Source organism: Aedes albopictus, chromosome 3 (assembly GCF_035046485.1).
Source record: "Aedes albopictus strain Foshan chromosome 3, AalbF5, whole genome shotgun sequence".
Classification (NCBI taxonomy): domain Eukaryota; kingdom Metazoa; phylum Arthropoda; class Insecta; order Diptera; family Culicidae; genus Aedes; species Aedes albopictus.
The window spans coordinates 324044564-324065269 of record NC_085138.1 but is presented as its reverse complement, the minus strand read 5'-3'; the positions used below and the strand labels follow the sequence as shown (position 1 = coordinate 324065269).

Genomic DNA, 20706 nt, shown 5'->3' with positions numbered 1-20706 from the left:
TTTGGTTGTAAACTTCGTCGTTTGGGCGATGGTTCCAGCCTCCAGGTGTGGTTGCGAATACCCTTGCGTGCAAAGTAGATGCTACTGAGCATTTCCAACTCAAAGCACGAATCGCGTATACGGGACCTTCATTTATTCAAATGAAATTTAGCTCATGTATGCATGAGCTTCTATCTGAAAATTTGTTTCATCTTATTTGTTTTGCAATTTCCTTCACCTATGTTTTGAAAAGGGCGTATAAAAAAATCTAGATTTACTTCTTCAAAAAATTTAACTAAAAACCCACTGAGAGTAATATTCATCGCGGATTTATTTTAGAGATCCTATAACTTCAATTTTCTAAAAAACTTATCCTTTGTTTTTTTTTTGTAAATTATTTTTCGCTTTCCACAAAAAAGAGAAAAATAATTCTAGCCTCAAAATTTGCCGAGTAGCCCAGGATAGTCAAATGCTACTAAATTTTTTTCTTAAATTTTTATTTTCAATCGAACTTTAAAACAAAAAATTTTTTTTGGGTTTTTTATATCAAAAATAGGTTTTACGTACAAGTTCGAATGAAAAAAAATGTACACTCTTGACTATCACGCCGAGGACCTGGGATCGAATCCCACTCCCGACAAACTCGCAAAATGTGAGTTCTTCCTTCGGAAGGGAAGTAAAGCGTGGGTCCCGAGATGAACTAGCCTAGGGCTAAAAATCTCGTTAATACAGATAGAAAAAAAAAAAAAAAAAAAAAAAAATGTACATATTTTTTTCATTCAAAGAGCACATGTTCCGTGGTCTCGTCGCAGTCTGCACACTCCGGACATGTGGGAGAGCCTGCATGTCAGAATCTGTGCAGATGACACTTAATATCAGTGGTGTATGGCGCACTCGATGGCGGCCCAGCTGACGCAGTTGAACGCATTCTTTACGTCCATCGTGACGACCGCACAATAGTGGATTACTGTTTGCTTCTTTTGGAGCGCTAACTCGGCCGTTTTGGTTACAGTTCTAATAGAGTCCACCGTCGATCGACCCTTCCATCAGCCTCGACAGTATGATCTGTTCCAACAGTTTTCCGGCAGTGCCCTGAAGGCAGAGGGGCCTGTATGTCTACGGGTCGCCAGGTGGCTTCCTGGGTTTGGGCAGTAGAACCAGTCTTTGCTTTTTGCACCACTCCGGAAATTCGCCTCTGTCTAGGCACATCTAGTCATTCTGAACATGGCCGTCTTCCTCCGTGGTCCACCCTGTATCGAATAGCCAGATGGTTACTGTGCGTATATCCAGCGTCAACCCTCCTGTCCGAGCTAGTCCGAGCAATGATGGACCCTGCACTGTCGTCAACGTTCGCTCACTAGCGTGCACAGGGGGGGGGGCAAGGGGGGGGGGGGGCACTTGCCCCCCCTTCTATAAAAATACATCTCATGCACCATATTGAGAGTAATTGAATTATATTGCCATCAAATGCAGTATACTGACATCAAGCAGCTTCTTCAAGTTTCATGCACCATCTGAGCATCTCATATATAATCTAAGCATTTAATCCACAATTGAATTTTACAGGCTTCATTTTGGAATATCGTACACCAAATTGTATTCCATGTACCTGATCCATGCTCCTTACCTCATTATATTCTATGCACCATTTTGCAATCACGCAATGTTGAGGATCACTGAATCATGGTGGCAACGAATGCACCACAGACACATACAATTTCTTAGTATCCCATGCACAACCATGATGTTCTCAAAATCATCTAGGCTGATCCCACGCACCATCTTTTAACTAATTAGTGATGTCAGCACCACAATTGCATAACATGCACCATTTCGGCATTTTGTATTCCCAAACTTGTATTCCATGTATGAACCATGGTGACTTTGGCTTGACACCACTTTAAATTCTAAGCACCATTTTTGCAATTCATGCACCTAGCCATACAAAATAACGACTATCATTAAATAACGGTGATGACTAATACAGCACACTAACACCATGCACCTTCTTTACAACTTTCAATGCACCATCATGGTGTCTAAAGAATCACCTAGCTATCCACGCATTATGTTGATCTCACGCAATGTCTTTTAATCAATTAAATATCTAATATATCATACTGATATGCACCATCATGAAATTTCATGCACCATCATAGCTTTTCAAGCACCATTGCAGCGTTTATCATATAATCTAGGCATCTAATCCATCATTATAGCGTGAACATCACTAAAAATACTTTTTCTGTATTCTATGCACCATTTTTGCAATTCGTGCACCTAACCATGCAACATGTTGATAATCTTTGAATGACGGTGACAACTAATGCATCACCTAGCCTCATGCGCCTACTTCAAACCTTTCCATACACCATTTTGGCATTCACTATATCATCTAGGCATCTTATGCACTATTATGGTATGGTTCACATTTGAATTCTATGCACCATTTTGGCATTTCGTATACAAAACAGCATTCCACGTACCTGGACCATGTTGATTTCTGTGCCACATTGAGTTTCCTGCACCATTTTTGCAATTCGTGCACCTTCATATGGAATATGTTGAGCATAACAGAATCGTGGTAATACTAATGCACCACACATGCAGCTCCTTTGCATTCCATGCACCACCATGATGTTCACAGAAACATTTAAGCACCATCTCACACGTCATCTAAGCATTTCATTTACACTTGAATTTCGTATGCTCCTTTTTGCCATATCGTACACTACATTGTATTCCATGTAACTGATCCATATTGACTTCTGCACCACATTAAATTCTATGCACCATTTTTGCAATTCTTGAATCTTGGTCTAACCACGAAATGTTAAGAATCACTGAATCACAGTGGCGAATATTGCACCAACTGACACATACAATTTCTTTGAATTACATGCACAACCATGATGTTCTCAGAATTATTAAGGCATCCATGCTGATCTCATGCACCATATTTTAACTAATTAGTGATGTCAGTACCATATTTGCATAACATGCACCATTTTGCTATTTCGTATTCCAAAACTGCATCTAGCCATACAAAATGTCGATTATCACTGATTAACGGTGACAACTAATACAGCACACTAACATCATGCACCTTCTTAAAAGCGTTCACAGAATCATCTGGGTATCCACGCATTATGTTGATCTTATGCAGTCTTTTAATCAACTAGGCATTTTCTAATACATCATACACCATCAATGCTTTTCAAGCACAATTTCAGCGTTCATTATATCATCTAAGCATTTGATGCACTATTGTGAGCATTACGTAAAATACTTTTATATTGTATTTTTTGCACCATTTTCGCAATTCGTGCATCTAACCATGCAACATGTTAATAATTTAGCATCATGCACCATTTTGGCATTCACTATATCATCTTAACATCTTATGCACCATTATGATGTGGTTTACATTTGAACCCCATGCACTATTTTGGCATTTCGAATACAAAATAGCATTCCATGTACCTATACCATTTTGAATTCTGTGCCACATTGAGTTTCCTGCACCATTGCACGAATTGCAAGTGCACCTTAAAATGAAACATGTTGAGTATAACAGAAGCACGGTTGGTTATACTAATGCACCATACTGACATCATGCAGCTTTTTTGTATTCCATGCACCACCATGATGTTCACAGAATCATCTAGGCACCATCTGACGCATTATCTTTGAAACATTTATATGTCTAATGTGCAATCTTGCACCATCGTTAAATTTCATGCACTTCTAAAGCTTTCTAAGCGTAATCGTGGCGTTCACTATATCATCTAGGCATCTATTGCACCATTATTATGAAGTTTCGTACATCAAAATAACATTTCATGTACCATGTCAACTCTAATGCATCATACTGACATCAAGCACAATCTTTGAATGCCATGCTCCATATCAGCATTCCATGCACCATCCCAATGATATCAGTGTTATCTAGGGATCCTACACCACGGTGTCATCGTGCACTTTTATTGCCACACGCAATTTGATTTTTGTGCAGCAACTAATGTTCACACCATCTCCAAATCTCATGCTCTCATTGCAAATACTTGCTACGCATGCACTATGACGTTTCTTTGATCATTAAGGTATATAATGTACCATACATAAAATTCTATGCACCCTCCTGGTGTACATTCAGGCATCTTTGAATTTTGTTTACCATTTTTGTAATTCGCGCATCAAAATAGCATTCCAAAGATCATTTTGAGAATCACTTTACCACCTCGAGAAATTCCTGGAGGCATTCCAGAAGAAATCCCTGGCGGAATTTCAGGAGGAATCCCTGAAGGACCTTCTGGAGGAATCTCTGGAGGCATCACTAAAGGAGTGTTTGAAAGAATTCTTGAAGGAAGTTCTCAAAATCTGCTGGAGGAGTCTAGAAAAATTCCTGTAGAATTTCCAGGAGTAACTACTACAGGAATAGCTAGATAAATTATTGAAGAAATTCCCAGGAGGATTCCCTGGAGGAATCCGTGGAGGTATTCATAAAGAAATCCTTAAAATAAATGCTTTGGGTAGCTCTGGAAAATTCCTGAAGAAATCTCTGATTTAATCCCTGAAGGAATTCCTGAAGGATTCCGTGAAGAAATTACAGGATGAACCACTGGGAGGATACAGAAGAAATCCGTGGAGGAATCCATGAAATAATTCCTGGAGGAATTCCTGGATGAATTGCTGAAGGAATTCATGGATAAATTGCTGGAGGAATTCCTAAAAGAGTTTTTGGTAGAATTCCTGCATGAATCTCTGGAAGAGTTACTCGAGGAGTTCGTTGATGAATCCTTGCTGGAATTCCTGGAGAAATCTCTGAAGGAATCAGTGAAGGCATTCTTGAAAGAATCATTGAAAGAATTTCTGAAGAAGTCCGTGGAGAAATTTCTGGAGAAATTCCAGCACGAATTTCTGGAGGACCTCTTAGAAGAATTTCTGGAACAGCCCGTGGAGGCATTCCAGAAGGAATTCCTTGAGGATTTTCAGGAGGAATACTTGGAGGAATTCCTTAAGGCATTCCTTAAGGAATCCTTGGAAATCCCGCAGAGAGCTTTCCTAAAGGAATCCTTGGAAATCCTGCAGAGAACTTTGGAAAATTCCTGGATAAATCCCTGCTGTAATCCCATGAGGAATTCCTGAAAGAATTTCAGAATGAACCCCTGGAGACATTTCAGGAGAAATCCATGGAGGAATCCCTGCAGGAGTTTCTCGAGCAATTCCTACAGGAATTCCTGGAAGAGATCCGGGAGATTTTTTCTGGAGAAATCCGTGGAGGAATTCTTGGAAGAATACCTAGGAGAATTCCTGGAGGAATCCATGGAGAAATTTTTAGGGGATTTTCTGGAGGAATTACTTAAGGAATTCCTGGAGTATTTCCTGTACCAGGAGAAGTTTCTTTCAGATTTTCTGGAGAAATCCTATGATAAATTCTTTGAGGAATCCCTGTGGAAATTCCTGGAAGTATTTCAGAAGGAATATTTGGAGCGATTAATGAAGGAATTCTTTGAGGTATTTTTGGAGAAATATTTTAGGCTTCCTGGAGGAATTCCTGGGCAAATTCCTGGAGGATTTTCTAGAGGAATACCTGAAGAATTCCTTGAGGAATCCCTGAAGAAATTCCTGGAGGAATCCCTGCTTGCATTCCGGGAGTTATTTTTGCAGAAATTCCTAGAGAATTTTTTGGAGGAATTTATTGGAATGTCTGGAGGAACTCATCGAGGAATTTGTGAAGCATTTATTATTGAGGAACTTCTGAATAAACTCCTGGAGGAATTCCTTGAGAATTTCCGGAAAAGTTCCGGGAAAAGTTCTCTTAGGATTTTCTGGAGAAAATATTGGAGGAATTCTGGCAGAAATTCTTAGAGGAATTCCTGTAGCAATCCCCGGAGGCATTTCTGGAGGATTCAATGGAGGTATCCCTGGAGGAATTCTAGAAAGAGTTCCGGCAGACAATCCTTGTGGATTCTCTGGAAGAATTCTGGCAGAAATTTTAAAGGATTTTCTGGAGAAATCCCTGAAGGAATTCCTGTAGTAGTTTTTGTAGAAATGTTTGAGGAATTTCTGAAGAAAGTCATGAATGAATCGTAGGAGGAATTCATGAAGAAGTCCTCGAGAATTTCCTGGAGGAATCCATGGAAGAATCGCTCGAGGAAATCCAGACGGAATTCCTGGAAGAGTTCCGGGAAAATATCCTCTAGGATATTCTGGAGGAATCAGTGGAGGAATTCCTGGAGTGTTCACTGGAAGAATTCCTGAAGGAATAATTTGACGAAATTCTGGAGAAATCCTATAGGCTTCATGGAGAAATTACTGGGGGAATGTCTGAAGGAACTGCTGGAGGAATTTATAAAGGAATTCTTGGAGGAATTTTTGGAGGATTTTTTTTAAGAAATTTAATAATGAATCCCTGGAAAATTCTTGGAAAAAGATCTTGAGAAATTCTTGGAAGAATCCGTGGAGTTCCCTGGAGGAATTCCTCGGGGAATTCTTGGAAGAGTTCCGAGAGACATTCCTTTAGGATTCTCTGGAGGAATTCTGACAGAAACTGCCAGATGATTTTCTGGAGGGATTCCTGAAGGAATTTCTGGCGTTCTTCCTCGAGATATTTCTGAAAGAATTACTGGAGGAATTTCTGGAGGATTTTTTGAGAATTTTCTGAAGAAATTCCTTTAAAAAATCCTCCTGAATTTCCTGTAGGAATCCATGGAGAAATCCTTGGATTATCTGGAGGAATACGTGGAGGAATTCCTAGAGGGATCCCTGGAGGAAATATTGTAGGAATTCTGGCAGACATTTCTTAAAGAATTTTCTTAGAAGAAATTTCAGGTGGAATCTCTGGAGGAATTATGGGAGTATGTACTGAAAGAAATCCTGGAGGAATTATTTGAGTTATATCTGGAGAAATATATGAGGATTCCTGAAAAAAAAATCTGGAAGAATGTCTAAAAGAACTTCTCTAGGAATTTCTGGAGGAATGCTTTAAGGAATTTCTGAACAAATATCTGGAAAAAATCCTGGATAAATTCCTGGAGGATTCCGTGGATGAATTTCTCACGGAATTTGTGGAGAATTTTTTGGAGGAGTTCCTGGTACAGTTCCGGGAGAAATTCCTTTAGGATTTTCTGGAAGAATCTGTGGAGGAATTCCTGGAAGAAATCCCTGGAGACATCTTGGAGGGGTTTCTGGAGAATGTTTGAAGGAACTCATCGAGGAATTTTTGAAGGAATACCTGAAGGAATTTTTTAAGGAATTTCTGAAGAAATTGATTAATGTATCAATGAAGAAATTCCTGGAAAAAATCATGAAGAAATTCCTGGGGGAATCCGTGGTGGATTCCCTGGACAAACTCCTCGTGGAACTCCTCGAGGAATTCTCGGAAGAGTTGCGGGAGGCATTCCCAGGGAATTCTTGCAGAAATTCCCTGAGGATTTTCTGGAGAAATCACTGGAGGAATTGTTGGATGAATTCCTGGAAAAGTTTCTGGAGTTCTTCTCCGAGAAATTTCTGAAAGAATTCCTGAAGGAATTTCTGCAGAATTTTTTGAGGAATTTTCGAAGAAAAACATGGATGAATGCTTGGTGGAATTTCTGAAGAAATTCCTTGAGAATTTCCTGGAGAAATCCATGGAGGAATCCTTGGAGGAATTTCTCGAGGAATTTCTGGAAGACATCCGTGAAACAATCCTTTCGGATTATCTGCAGGAATTCGTGGAGCAATTCCTCGAGGAGTTCCTGCAGGAAATATTGGGGGAATTCTGGCAGACATTCCCAGAGGATTTTTCCTAGAAGGAATTTCAGGTGGGATCTCTGGAGAAATTCTTGGAGTTTTTACTGGAGGAATTATTTGAGGAATTTCTGTTGAAAAGGCTTCCTGGAGAAATTTCTGGAGGAATGTCTGAAGGAACTCCTCGAGGAATTTCTGAAGGAATTTCTGGAGGAATATCTGTAGCAATTTTTTGAGGTATTCCTGAAAAAATCATCAATGAATCCCTGGAGGAATTCCTGAAGAAATTCGTGGAAAAAATCCCGGAGAAATTCCTGGAGGAGTCCGTGGCGGAAATCCTCGCGGAATTCCTGGAAAAGTTCCAGGAGATATTCCTTGAGGATTCTCTGGAGGCATTTAGGCAGAAATTCCTAGAGGATTTTCTGGAGAAATCCCTGGAGAAATTCCTGGAGGAAATTCTGGAAGAGTAACGTTTTTCTTTGAGGAATAAAAAAAAAAAATTCTGGAGGAATTTTAGAAGGATTTCCTGAAGAAATTTATGGATGAATCACTGGAAGAATTCCTGAAGAAGTTCCTTGAGAATTTCTTGGATAATTTTCTGGAGGAATTCCTGGAGAAATTTGTCAAAGAATTCCAGGAGAAATTTCTAGAAGACATTCGTGAAAAATTCCTTCAGGATTTTCTGGAGGCATCACTGAAAGAATTTCTGGAGTAATTTCTGGCGTTCTTCCTCGAGAAATTTCTGGATGAATTTTTGGAGGAATTTGTGGAATTTCAGAAGGATTTTCTGAAGAAATTCATGAATGAATCCCTGGAGGAATTCCTGTAGAAATTCCTTGAGGATTTCCTGGATAATTTTCTGGAGGAATTTCTGGAAGGCATCCGTTAAAATTCTTCTAGGATTTTCAGAAGGATTCCATGGTGCAATTCCTAGAGGCATATTAACCCTCGAGCGATCGCGCTGTTGTATTTTGTATAACACGATGAAAAAATGTCGCTTTTTGTACTCAACGTTAGCGTGGTGCTGACGCAGGTAGTCAACCGCGCGAGTTACGGAAGGTTAAGGGAATTCTGACAGACATTCATAGAGGATTTTTCCCAGAAAAAAAAATTCAGGGGCAATCTCTGCAGGAATTCCTGTAGGTAATTCTGAAAGAATTCCTGGAGGAATTGTTTGAGGAATTTCTGGAGGAATATATGAGGCTTCCTAGAGTAATTTCCGGAAGGAATGTCTGAAGGAACTCTTCGAGGAATTTCTGAAGGAATTCCTGTAGGGATTCCTGGAGAAATTTTTCGAGGATTTATTTAGCAATTTCTGAATAAATCATAAATGAATCCTCGGAGGAGTTCCAGCAGAAATTCCTGGAAAATCCTGGAGAAATTCCTGGAAAATCCTGGAGAAATTCCTGGAGGATTCCGTGGAGGATATCCTGGAGGAATCCCTCGCGGAGTTCCTCGGCGAATTCCTGCAGGAATTGTGGGAAGAGTTCCGGGTGAAATTCCTTTAGGATTTTCTGGAGGAATCCGTGGAGGAATTCCTGGAAGAGATCCCTGCAGGCGTCTTGGAGGAATTTCTGGAAGAATTTTGGTGGGAATTCCTGGAAGAAATCATGCAAGAATCCTTGGAGGAATCTCTGTAGGTTGCAACAATGATTCCGATCGAAATTTTCGATCTAGAAATTCTGACTCAATGAATGGAGTCTTCTCCAATTGTCCAATAATTAATTTACAACGACATTATTTTTTGCAAAATAATTGATAATTTTCTCGATATTGTATTTAATAAGTTTATAAAATTTTATTAAAGTCGAAATAATGACTTCATATTAAAGTTTCGCCTTTCTTGAAATCATCACCATCCGAAGCCTTCTCCAAAATCCCAATATGAAGTACTTGGCGATGTTAGCACCACAGCATGTTGAAATCCCTTCCTAGGAGTTCATATTGCGTGTAACACCATGATTCTATTTTGCACCATGATCATATATTGCACCATAATCATATATTGCACCATCATTGTAGTGCCCCCCCTAAGCAAGAACCCTGCGTACGCTAGTGCCGTTCGCTTCATCGACGTTCAGTGTAGCCATAGCTTCGAGTAGAGCCCAGGCTTTCGCGTTAGGCAAGCGGCTATCCCACTCAATCGCCCAGGCGTTGAAGTCTCCACCGATGATCATGGGTCTCAAGACTAGTGCATTTGACAGCGAATCCAGCATACATAGACGAGAACGGGTCTACCGGTCACCTGAAACAACAACTACAGTAGTACCGGTAGTACATTCCGTTGCTCTTCGCTATTGTGAAGCCCTCGTGCGACGTGGAAATTATTTCCTGGACCGGGAAACGACCAGTTTCACAGATCGTCGCTGGCTTGGCGTTATTCGCTACTCAGCTCTCGTTATCGGAGGGATGCGGTATGGGTCCGATAGTAGAGCAATGTCTGTACTTGACTCCGAGACTGACTGCAAGCCTCGTTGTGCGGCTTCACAGTGGTTCATGTATAGCTGTGTAACCTGCATTATCTTCGGTTGGTTTGACCTCCTCGCGTGCCTGGACATTAAGGCCCGCTAGTCGTGTGGCTCATGTTCGGCGTGCAAATCAGACATTTTGGTGCCGAGTTGCACTCCCAGGCGATGTGGCCTTCCACTCCGCTTTTCCTGCAGAGTTTGTTACTGTCGGGGCCTTTACACGCCCACGACTTGTGTCATTGCTCGAAGCACTTGAAACACGCCTCTGGCGGCGCGTACATGCTATTGATGAGCGAACACAATAACAAGCCTACTTTGATCTTGCCGTGGTTGCCGGACCCTTTCGCAGGCGGATCGATGCAGTCATTTCTGTTGGGTTCCCCTTAAAGCCGCCATCCCTTACTATCGCTAATGATCCTGGTGGTTATTTGTGTAAGCAGAGAAACCACCCGAGGGCTGGCCCAGGCCCTTACGGGGACTGAGTTCAGGAGCCGGATCAGCTTAAATAATCAGGAGTGTCATCTGAACTTACTTCCACTCAGCTAGTTACCTAAGGTGGGCACAGACCAGGAACGTACTTTAAGGCCACGCCACGGTTTTATGGAACGGAAGACAGCGTCGACATTAACCCATCCGCTGTTTCAAGTCAGTGTCACCCGGCCTTACTAAGAGGATAGAATGCCCCCAAGCAACACGACTTGTTGCTAATCCAGTAACAGCAACCTTAGTGCAATTTATTCACTGTCCGTATTACGGACGACAGAACACAATTGCTTCTTCTTTGAAACCCAAAAAGCGCAGATTCTAAATTCTTATGCAACATAAACGTGAAGGAATGATAAAAAAGTTGGGAAAAGATTATGTCCAGACTCGAACCATGGACACCAGGAGTATTATCTACTCACCTTACATACTAAGGACTGTTCATTAAAGAAAGTGGACACCTGTTTTTCAATAGAAAATATGTACTTTCGAACAAATTCATAAGTTTTTTTTTATAAATGACAATCAACATACATGTGGCCAAATTCACGTGAGTTTGAACATTTACTTCGCTTTTCGGAAGAACGCTCGGAGTTTCCTCTTGATACCTCCCATTAGATTCTGCACAACTTTCTCCGTAACTTTTCGTTGTGCCGCAGGTCAAATTTTTTTGAATCATTCAACAGAGCTTGCTTCTCTTCCATCTTTCTTAAGATGCCGCTTAATTATTGTCCAGTATCTTTCCACAGGACGCTGTTCAGAGAAGTTTTGTGGATTTTGCCATTTTTTGACAAAATCGACTTTTTCCGTCTTGAGCATCTCTAGTGTAGAAGAAGCGTAATAAGCGGATGCCAGATCCGCCTAAAACAAAAGAGGATCCGTATGTTTTCGGTAGATAAGTAGAAGTCGATTTTTGATGCATTCCTTTCTGTTATTTTCACCGTTGATTGTTCCCGTTGTGAAATACGAAGAACTCTTTAAGCCACATGAACAATTGGCTTGCCACACTAAAAACTTTTTCCCAAATTTTTCAGTTCTGATGTACCCTACATTATCCAGCACATCTGTCCCCGCTTAGCGTTAAAAAATTGCGGTCCCGGAATTGTATTAGTAAGCCAATTCTCGAAATGACAACTTTTTGGAACACCATTTGTGCAGAATTAATCTGCTAGTCGCAAAGCTAATACGACCTATCGCTCGAAATTTCTTACTTTTTCCATTTTCTTTGAGTGTGTTGCCGAAGTGAACAATGTTTTTACACACTGAGCAAAAATTCAGAATTTTTTGTTTAGTTTTAACTCTAAACTATTGTTAAACAGATGTCCACTTTCTTTAATGAACAGTCCTTACACCAAAAGCTCTGTGAGAGAATCGATGCTCAACACACCATAAAAGCTACTGAAGTTACTTGTTACTTTATTGCACCTTCTTTGTCACAAGTTAGAGAACTGTCCAAATGAAAAGACGCTCAAGTTTTCTGTAACGCATATGGAACCTTATCTGAACAAACAAACCAGAGTTAGATGTTTCATGCATGTTACATAACACATTTAATGTAAGCTGACTGTATTATCACTTGCGAGCAATATGTAAGCTCCGCCTCCACAGATCGATGTCAAACACTTGGTAATTTGTAATTTCTATGAAACAAAGCCGCAACTTTACGGATTTCGGAGTTTAAATGCAACTCAACTGACAAGATGGAAGTTTCGTGTGCTTCTAGTGCAACTCATTTAGACCAAAGCATAGTAAGCCACAATCTGCATGATGTTGCAGGTGCTGCTTGGGCCGTCGCTACCAGCTCACTTGTGCTTAGTAACCTAAGCGTGTACCGTCTTAGTTACCAATTACAAAGCAAGACTAGTATGTCTTAGGGTGCCGTTATAGTTACGCGTGAGAGTGGGAGTGCGCGTGTGCGAAGCCGCAAAGAAGAATATCAACAATAGCAAATTCACGAAAATCCTATGGACGCGCACTTTCACTCTCACTTTGAAGCGGCACTATGTCATCGCCGTTACTGGCGTCGTTCCTGATGTACCCCAAGCATCCTAGCTGGGCTGTGACACTTTGGAAGCGGTGCCGTATCGCTTGAACAGAGTTGCTTCCGGATGTGTGGAATTTCTAAAGAGGCCCAATAGAGACCTCGCCACGCCTAGGCTTACTCTGCTTGAGAAACCCGTATGCCCCGGTGTTCGGTCACCTCCCGGTGCCAAAGGTGGTGGCTCCACACTGGTGTGTTGATATGGTTCGCTTAGAAAAGAATCCTAGGCTCCCACGTGACTCGCAGAAGGGGGGTTTCGTCAAGCCCCAGGACTCCTGTCCCTGCTGCCCCTTGGAGAAATCTTAGAAGAAATTAGTGGAAAAATCTCGGAAGAAGCAAAAGATGGCACCTCGGAGGAGGAACACCCTACATTTGATTGACCCACCTTGCTCGCTGGGCATCACGTCTTCTTGTACCGGTCGGATGACTCTCGAGAACCATTTTAATCGGGTTGCTATCGGACATCCTGATGACGTGACGCACCCACTCCCGATTTTCACAGTATGGACGATGATTGGCTCTCTCAGCAGCTGATGCAGCTCGTGGTTTATTCGTCTTCTCCATCCGTTCCGTCTTCCATCTGCACTCCGCCGTAGATGTAAATAGGTCCTCTGCACGTAAGGTCCATGATTCGTGTCCATTGAGGACTATCGGTTCAATAAGCGTTTTGTTGATAGTTAACTTTGTGTGACGGCGAACTGTGTTCGATCGTAGAGTTCTGCGGAGTCCAAAGTAAGCTCGATTTCCTGCTGGTGTCGTTGTCGGCGATCACCAGTGACTCGAAGAGTACGAATTCTTCAACCGCCTCGATTTCATCACCGTTGATGGAAATTCTGGGTGGCGGACGCGGTAATTTCTCCCTAGCTTCATTCTTTAGTCGGATGTACGTTTTCGCTTACCTTACCTTACCAGTCAGGCTAAGGCCGGGGTGGCCTCTGCTGTACATAGTAGCCTCCTCCATTAAACTCGGTCCATGGCAGTTTGTCTCCAGTTCCGCACTCTGCGTAGGGTCCGCAGATCGTCCTCCACTTGGTCGACCCACCTAGCTCGCTGCGCTCCACGTCTTTTTGTACCGGATGACTCTCGAGAACCATTTTAGTCGGGTTGCTATCCGATATCCAGATGACGTGACCCGCCCACCGTAGCCTCCCGATTTTCGCGGTATGGACGATGGTTGGTTCTCTTAGCAGCTGATGCAGCTCGTGGTTCATTCGCCTTCTCCAAGTCCCGTCGTCCATCTGCACTCCGCTGTAGATGGTACGCAACACCTTCCGTTCGAAAACTCCAAGGGCGCGTTGGTCCTCTGCACGTAGGGTCCATGTTTCGTGCCCATAGAGGATGACCGGTCTAATCAGCGTTTTGTAGATAGTTAACTTCGTGTTATGGCGAACTTTATTCGATCGTAGAGTTTTGCGGAGTCCAAAGTAAGCACGATTTCCTGCCACAATGCGCCTCTGAATTTCTCTGCTGGTGTCGTTATCGGCGGTCACCAGTGAGCCCAAGTACACGAATTCTTCAACCGCCTCGATTTCATCACCGTTGATATAAATTCGGGGTGGCGGGCACGGTGATTCCTCACTGGAGCCCTTTGCCATCATGTACTTTGTCTTCGACACATTAATGACTTATCCGATTCGCCTGGCTTTACTCTTTAGTCGGATGTATGTTTCCGCCATCGTCTCAAATTCACGAGCAATAATATCAATATCAGCGAAACCAAGCAGCTGAACGGACTTCGTAAAAATCGTACCACTCATGTAAATCCCCGCCCTCCTTATTACACCTTCTAACGCAATGTTGAACAGCAAGCACGAAAGACCATCACCTTGCCGTAACCCTCTGCGAAATTCGAAGGGATTTGAGAGTGTCCCTGATACTAGAACTACGCGCATCACTCGATCCATCGTCGCCTTGATCAACCGTATCAGTTTATCCGGGAATCCGTATTCGTGCATAATCTGCCATAGCTGCTCTCGATCGATTGTATCATACGCCGATTTGAAATCGATGAACAAGTGATGTGTGGGCACGTTGTATTCCCGGCATTTCTGCAACACCTGGCGGATGGTGAACATCTGATCCGTTGTAGCGCGTTCACCCATGAATTCAGCCTGGTATTGCCCCACGAACTCTCTTGCAATCGGTGATAGACGGCGGCATAAAATTTGGGAGAGTACCTTGTAGGCAGCGCTCAGTAGTGTGATCGCGCGATAGTTCCCGCAATCCAACTTGTCGCCCTTTTTGTAGATGGGTCACATAATACCTCCCGTCGATTCCTCCGGTATATCTTTTCCTTCCAAAATCTTGCTAAAATTAGACAGTGTAGTGCTCTCATCAGTGCTTCCCCACTGCATTGTAGATGCTCGCTTGGTAGTTGATCTGCTCCAGCGGTTTTGTTGTTTTTCAACCGGCCAACCTCCTCTTCAATCTTTTGGAGATCAAGGACCGGAAAGGTTTTCAGCAAAAGAAATAGCTCTATAAGCTTTATAGCTCTTTATTAGACATAGAAGGAGGTTTTGATAATGCCTATCTATAAAGCGAATTAAAACTTTGACAAATGTGTCAATATATTTTCCAAAATATAATATACTTTAAATACTTAAAATATCCACCAATTTCAGCACCCCTCGAAAAGCTCACCCCCTCCTCCCAGGACAGCGAAGACGAGGAAAGTACCCCGGTGGACATTCTGCCGTCGTCGAACAGCTTCGACTCCGCCATCCGCCACAGTGCCGAACACCTGCTAACGCACTCGGCGCCGATTTCACCCGCCCTGATGAACAACAACGGCGGCAGCCATCACGACAGCAGTAGCGGCAAAAGCGTGGAACATTCGTCACCGCAAGCCAGTGGCCACAACGACACCGAAGGGGATGTCATCGGGCCGGTCGAACAGTGGGTGACGCAACCTGCTCCGCAGGGGGTGCTGTACAAATGTAGGATAACGCGGGACCGGAAGGGCATGGACCGGGGGCTGTTTCCGATCTACTACCTGCATCTGGAGCGGGACTACGGGAAAAAGGTTTTCTGTTTAGCGGGTATGTAGGATCGGTTGTCTATGAAATTTCATGAATAACATTTTTAAACCACCACCAAATCAGGGCGAAAGCGAAAGAAGAGCAAAACGTCCAACTACATCATCAGCTGTGATCCGACGGATTTGTCCCGGCAGGCGGACGGCTTTGTGGGGAAGCTCCGGTCGAATGTGTTCGGAACGACGTTCTTCGTGTACGACAGCAACAAGAAGGAAGACCACGCCAACCCGAGGCTAGACCTCGCGGTAGTGATATACGTAAGTATTTTAAATAGAGTGTGTATGCTTTGGTATGTGCCGTATCTATAGTACATATGGCGACGAAGACTGAGCTCATGCGACATCCTTGACGAAGATTTATGATTTTCCGTTTCATTGAGGGATGGTTTTAATGATGTTTGTTGTGTGTCTTTCTCGGTGGTACCATTTCTCCTCATCAGGATACCAACATATTAGGTTTCAAGGGGCCGCGGAATATGACGGTGCTGCTGCCGGGGATGACCGAGGACGACCAGAGGGTGAAAATCAGCTCCGCCGATGGCCAGCTGGGGCTGTTGGACAGTTGGAAGTCGAAGGTGAGTACGACGAAGACCCAAAGAAACCTAGAATAAAACGTCGTTGGACGGTTGCCACCAAGAATAAGCAGAGCACGTGCTTCTGGAGTTGGACAAAGTTCACAGCACATTGCTAGTTCACGACAACGGTGATGATGGTGCCGTTCTGGGGAATTTATTACTTTTGCGTGTTTGCTCTCGTCGTGAATTCAGTAGTGGTTCACCATGTGTTTCTTAAAGCGCGCCACTTTAGGGTATTTTGGATCCAACTCCAGGAATTTCGGCAGATATTCCTGCAAGGTGTTTTTGTTTTGCTTACTTCATTACCGAGATTTTCAGCCCAATGCTGATTTATTTCAAAATTAATGCTCAAACTCCATGGACAGACATTTTGCTATTAATTCTCGCATATTCAACCAGCCAAGAGTGAAGTTAGTCATCCGCTACATCCTCATATAAGCATAGTCATCTCATCATCTGATCCTCCTTGAGGGCATTGCAGGGATTGTTATATCAAATTTTCATGACACCATTATCCCATCGCCGTCGTGTCGTAGTCAATCCATCCTTCTCGTACTATGTAGGTAGCGCCTCATAATGCAGCAATCACTGCGCTAGTCTGTCCAACCCGCTTCAAATCTGTCGCAGCCGGTTGGTTTGCAGCTTATGGCAGGGCAGACACCACCGCACCGTGTTCACTAGGTTAGTACGTTCGTCCTAACGATAACTCAATTTGCGTGTGGGCCGCTGTTGACCGGACGTCGTCGTGGTCGACGGTAAAACTCGGATCAGTTCTTAGCCTACGGCAGTAGGACTTGAACTTGGCACTTGATTAATCCCATCACCGACCGGCCGGTAATGGCGGTAATTTCTTGGAACAAGAACTTTCCCACGGTGGGCATTGGCCCTCTCGCAACACATATACACAAGCCAAGTAAATTACAATCAAGCGTCGTTCCACTACTGAGGATACGTTTACGGCCGTGAAGGATGAAGCGTTGCAACACGTTTGGAGCGAAATGGGTAATTGATTAGGTGAATGGTATTACACATACACGCACTTGTGGTGGAAGGTGATGGCAAGATTGTTCGGAGAAATCTAGTTCGTTATCAGAGTCCTAAGGTTTCAGCGTGATGTGAGTAAAGTTCTCACTTTGTGCCTTCTTCATTGCTCAATTTCCATGGCGTGTGTACGAACGATAAAAAACGAATCGTGAAGTTACACCTCAGCTCCTTTAACGGCAGGTTTTCTATCAATGAATAAAGGTTAAGGAAGAATGTTAGATTGTGCGATATTTGCCAGAAAACCGTTCGCCAGAAAACCATTCGCCAGAATGACAAACGCCAGAAAACGATTTGCCAGAATGTACCATTTGCCAGAATACTATTTGCCCGAAAGTACCATTTGCCGGAATGTACCAATCCCCAGAATTTATTATTAAATTCTGGGGATTGGTACATTCTGGCAAAAGGTATTTTCGGGCAAATATAAATTTTCTCCATTTTCTAAAAATTAATTGAAACTAGATGTGATTGTAAGAATTTGGTGGATATATTTTAGTCCATTAACATAAAAAATGTCGTCAGCTTCAATCTTTTACAATAATTCAATACGTTCACTGCTAGGATGATCTCTTGGTTTGTTTCGATAAAGGACGACTAGGGCTAGAACAACTAAAACCACTGGAAATGATTCACCGGTAGTTATTGAGCAAAGAAAAAATCGATCATTGCAGATACGCCTATATGATACTAAGCGCGAGACTTCGATATAACTAGGCTATAAGTGCATAGGTCCACAAACATATGGTATGGTGAAAATACTGCTGACCGAAGTCCATTGAGTTGTCCAAAAAAAATCTCACGAAACCTACTGCAAACCTATCCATATACGTGAGAGCAAAAGATGTTTACATATTCTTACAGATAGATTAACACGGGAAATCTGAACACAAACCACTATGACACACAGAAATTTGGATTGGTCAATTAGGCCGAATGGCCAATGGATACACACTCAATCCTGAATTGCTTATTCGGTACTTTTTTGACGAAATACCAGCAGTACGATTTTAGTAGTTTCGATAATCCATTTTACTGAGGCTCAGTACTCCAACTGTCAAAAACGGGTGCAAAATGTAAACAATCCATTACAGCTGTATTCAGCTGTTCTAATTTCGTAAAAAAATTACCGAACACGGTAATCAAAATTAAGTGTGTAGAGTGATGATCAAGAATCGCAATTCAGTGATTATGGAACAGGAATCGGAACGGTTTCTTAAATTTTTCGGTTTTCCAATAATTGGCTGATACTTCTACAATATAAATATTGCCTAATTGTTTACCGTAATCAACAATCAAAATCTAGTGTCAAAATCTAGTCTTACTAACTAAGAAGAACAGCCTATGTTTAAAAGAAGGCAAAATTCACTAGTTTAGAGAAAATGAAAAAATATGGCCGTTCGGCAAAATAACTTTTTGACCTAATGAACTTCGACCAAATTACATTCGACCCAACGGCCTTCAGCCGAATGCCCTAACACCATTGATATTAAGATTCTATTACAGTAGCCGGAGCGCCATTAGCCGTAATACCATAAGCCCAAATATGTTAAGCTCACATGTTACAACCACCGTGATAAGGGAATATATTGGTTAGAAATGTCGCAAAAAAGCTAAGTTCACCTTTTTTTCCATTTCGTTTATTTAATAGGCTCATGCGTACTAAGTTCATCTAAAAAGAACAGCAGATGATTAAAAGAAGGAAAAAGCTGCTGGAATTATTAGAATTTATTTTCTCAAGAACAAGCTTTTTATAGCATTTGATCAAGTGATATTCAGCCTCAAGCTTGTTATATTGGGAATAATGGCTTTTGGACAGTGACAGTCAGGCTAGTGGTATAGGTAAAACCGTCACTTAAGTTATCATTTCTTTATATTTTACTCGTTGCTCCAAAAGGTTTTTGTTTATGGTATTCGATTGTCTTAAGTGTGGGATCAACAATTCCGGGTAATTTTTCTGTTGGCACAAAAGTTACGATTTAAAGTGATCATGTTATATGTAGTTATTGTTATAAATAAGCTTAAAAAATAACCACAGCAGACATAACACTTGTAAAATTTCCATCGACCACGCTTTTAACGATCATTTTAAATTTTCATAGTTGTGGCTTTCACAACCAGAGGCGCGCGCGTCGTTTTTCTATGCGTTTGACGTTTCACACTAGCGCCTTCTGTTGACCATATTGCACAACACAGTGATTCGTGCAAATTTTCTACCAGGTGATGGTAGTGTGAACTGGGCGATGGATTTCTATGAAAATCGTTCAAGGTGTTACGTCTGTTTGTCTGTGAAATAACTTTCAATTGAAAGAAGGGAATTGTTGAAAAATATAAGTAAAGACAAAAATTGCATATCAGTATAAGCTGGAAAGAACATCCTATTTGTTGAAGAAAGGAAAACCTTTGATGAGTATTGATCAAATTCCGTCAAAATAGTATTTGATCAATTGGATCCACATCATGATCAACTTGTCCACATGGCAAACTTGTGGAATTGTTCTAATTGAAATTGCGCACATCAATAACATAATTAAATTACAAAAAAGATTTAATGTTTTGTGAAGTTTGAAAGGTTTGAGTTCACATTGTTTCAGAGTTGTTCTTCTTCAAACTATAGGCTTTTCTTTCAAAGTTACTCTAAAACATATATAAATCATATAAATCTGAACAAACACATTTTACATTTTTACAATCGTTATCGTGGGCTAATCGATCCCAAACAAGTAAAAAACACGATTTATTTTTCATTAAGAATGTTTTAAATTATCGTTAGATTGGAAACACTTCTGGATTGAGAACTTTGGAAAATTTCTGGGAAATGGTACTTTCTGGGGAATGGTACATTCTGGCAAATGGTTTTCTGGGAAATGGTTCTTTCTGGCAAACGGTTTTCTGGGAAATGGTATTTTCTGGCAAATGTCTTTCTGGCCAATGGCATTCTGGCGAATGGTTTTCTGGCAAATATCGCACAATCAGAATGTTATGCTTGCATTGAGTCTGATTTAAAAATTGAATTAAATTTATTGAACAAAACCTCCTGGAGGAATCCCAGAAGAAACTTCTGGATTACTAAAAAAAAGCAACTCCTGGAGGAATTACTGAGAAAGATACTGGGAGATCTGGGATCTTAGATAGAATTCCTGTAGAAGGTCCTGGAAAGGAAGTCCTGGAGTATTTATCCCGCGGGAGCTGCGAGTGAAACCGCCGAAGATACATCTTGAGGAATCTCAGAAATAACTTGTGGAAGATTCTCAGGAACATCTTCTGAGTAAATTTAAAAAAGGAATCCCTCAACCTCAAAAGAAAGAAAATCCAGATCCAGATTCTTTATTAGCCTACAAACTCTGTATACAT

General features: G+C 41.8%; 1 protein-coding gene across 1 annotated transcript in view; it reads left to right on the top strand.

Moving 5' to 3' along the window:
- Positions 1-20706, top strand: part of LOC109401307 (protein king tubby 2) — a 142565-nt gene that overhangs the window by 102955 nt on the left and 18904 nt on the right. Inside the window, exons 3-5 of the mRNA XM_019673810.4 lie at positions 15324-15740; positions 15804-15994; positions 16177-16311. Coding sequence (XP_019529355.3) covers positions 15324-15740; positions 15804-15994; positions 16177-16311 — 743 coding nt within the window. The remainder of the gene's footprint in view (positions 1-15323; positions 15741-15803; positions 15995-16176; positions 16312-20706) is intronic.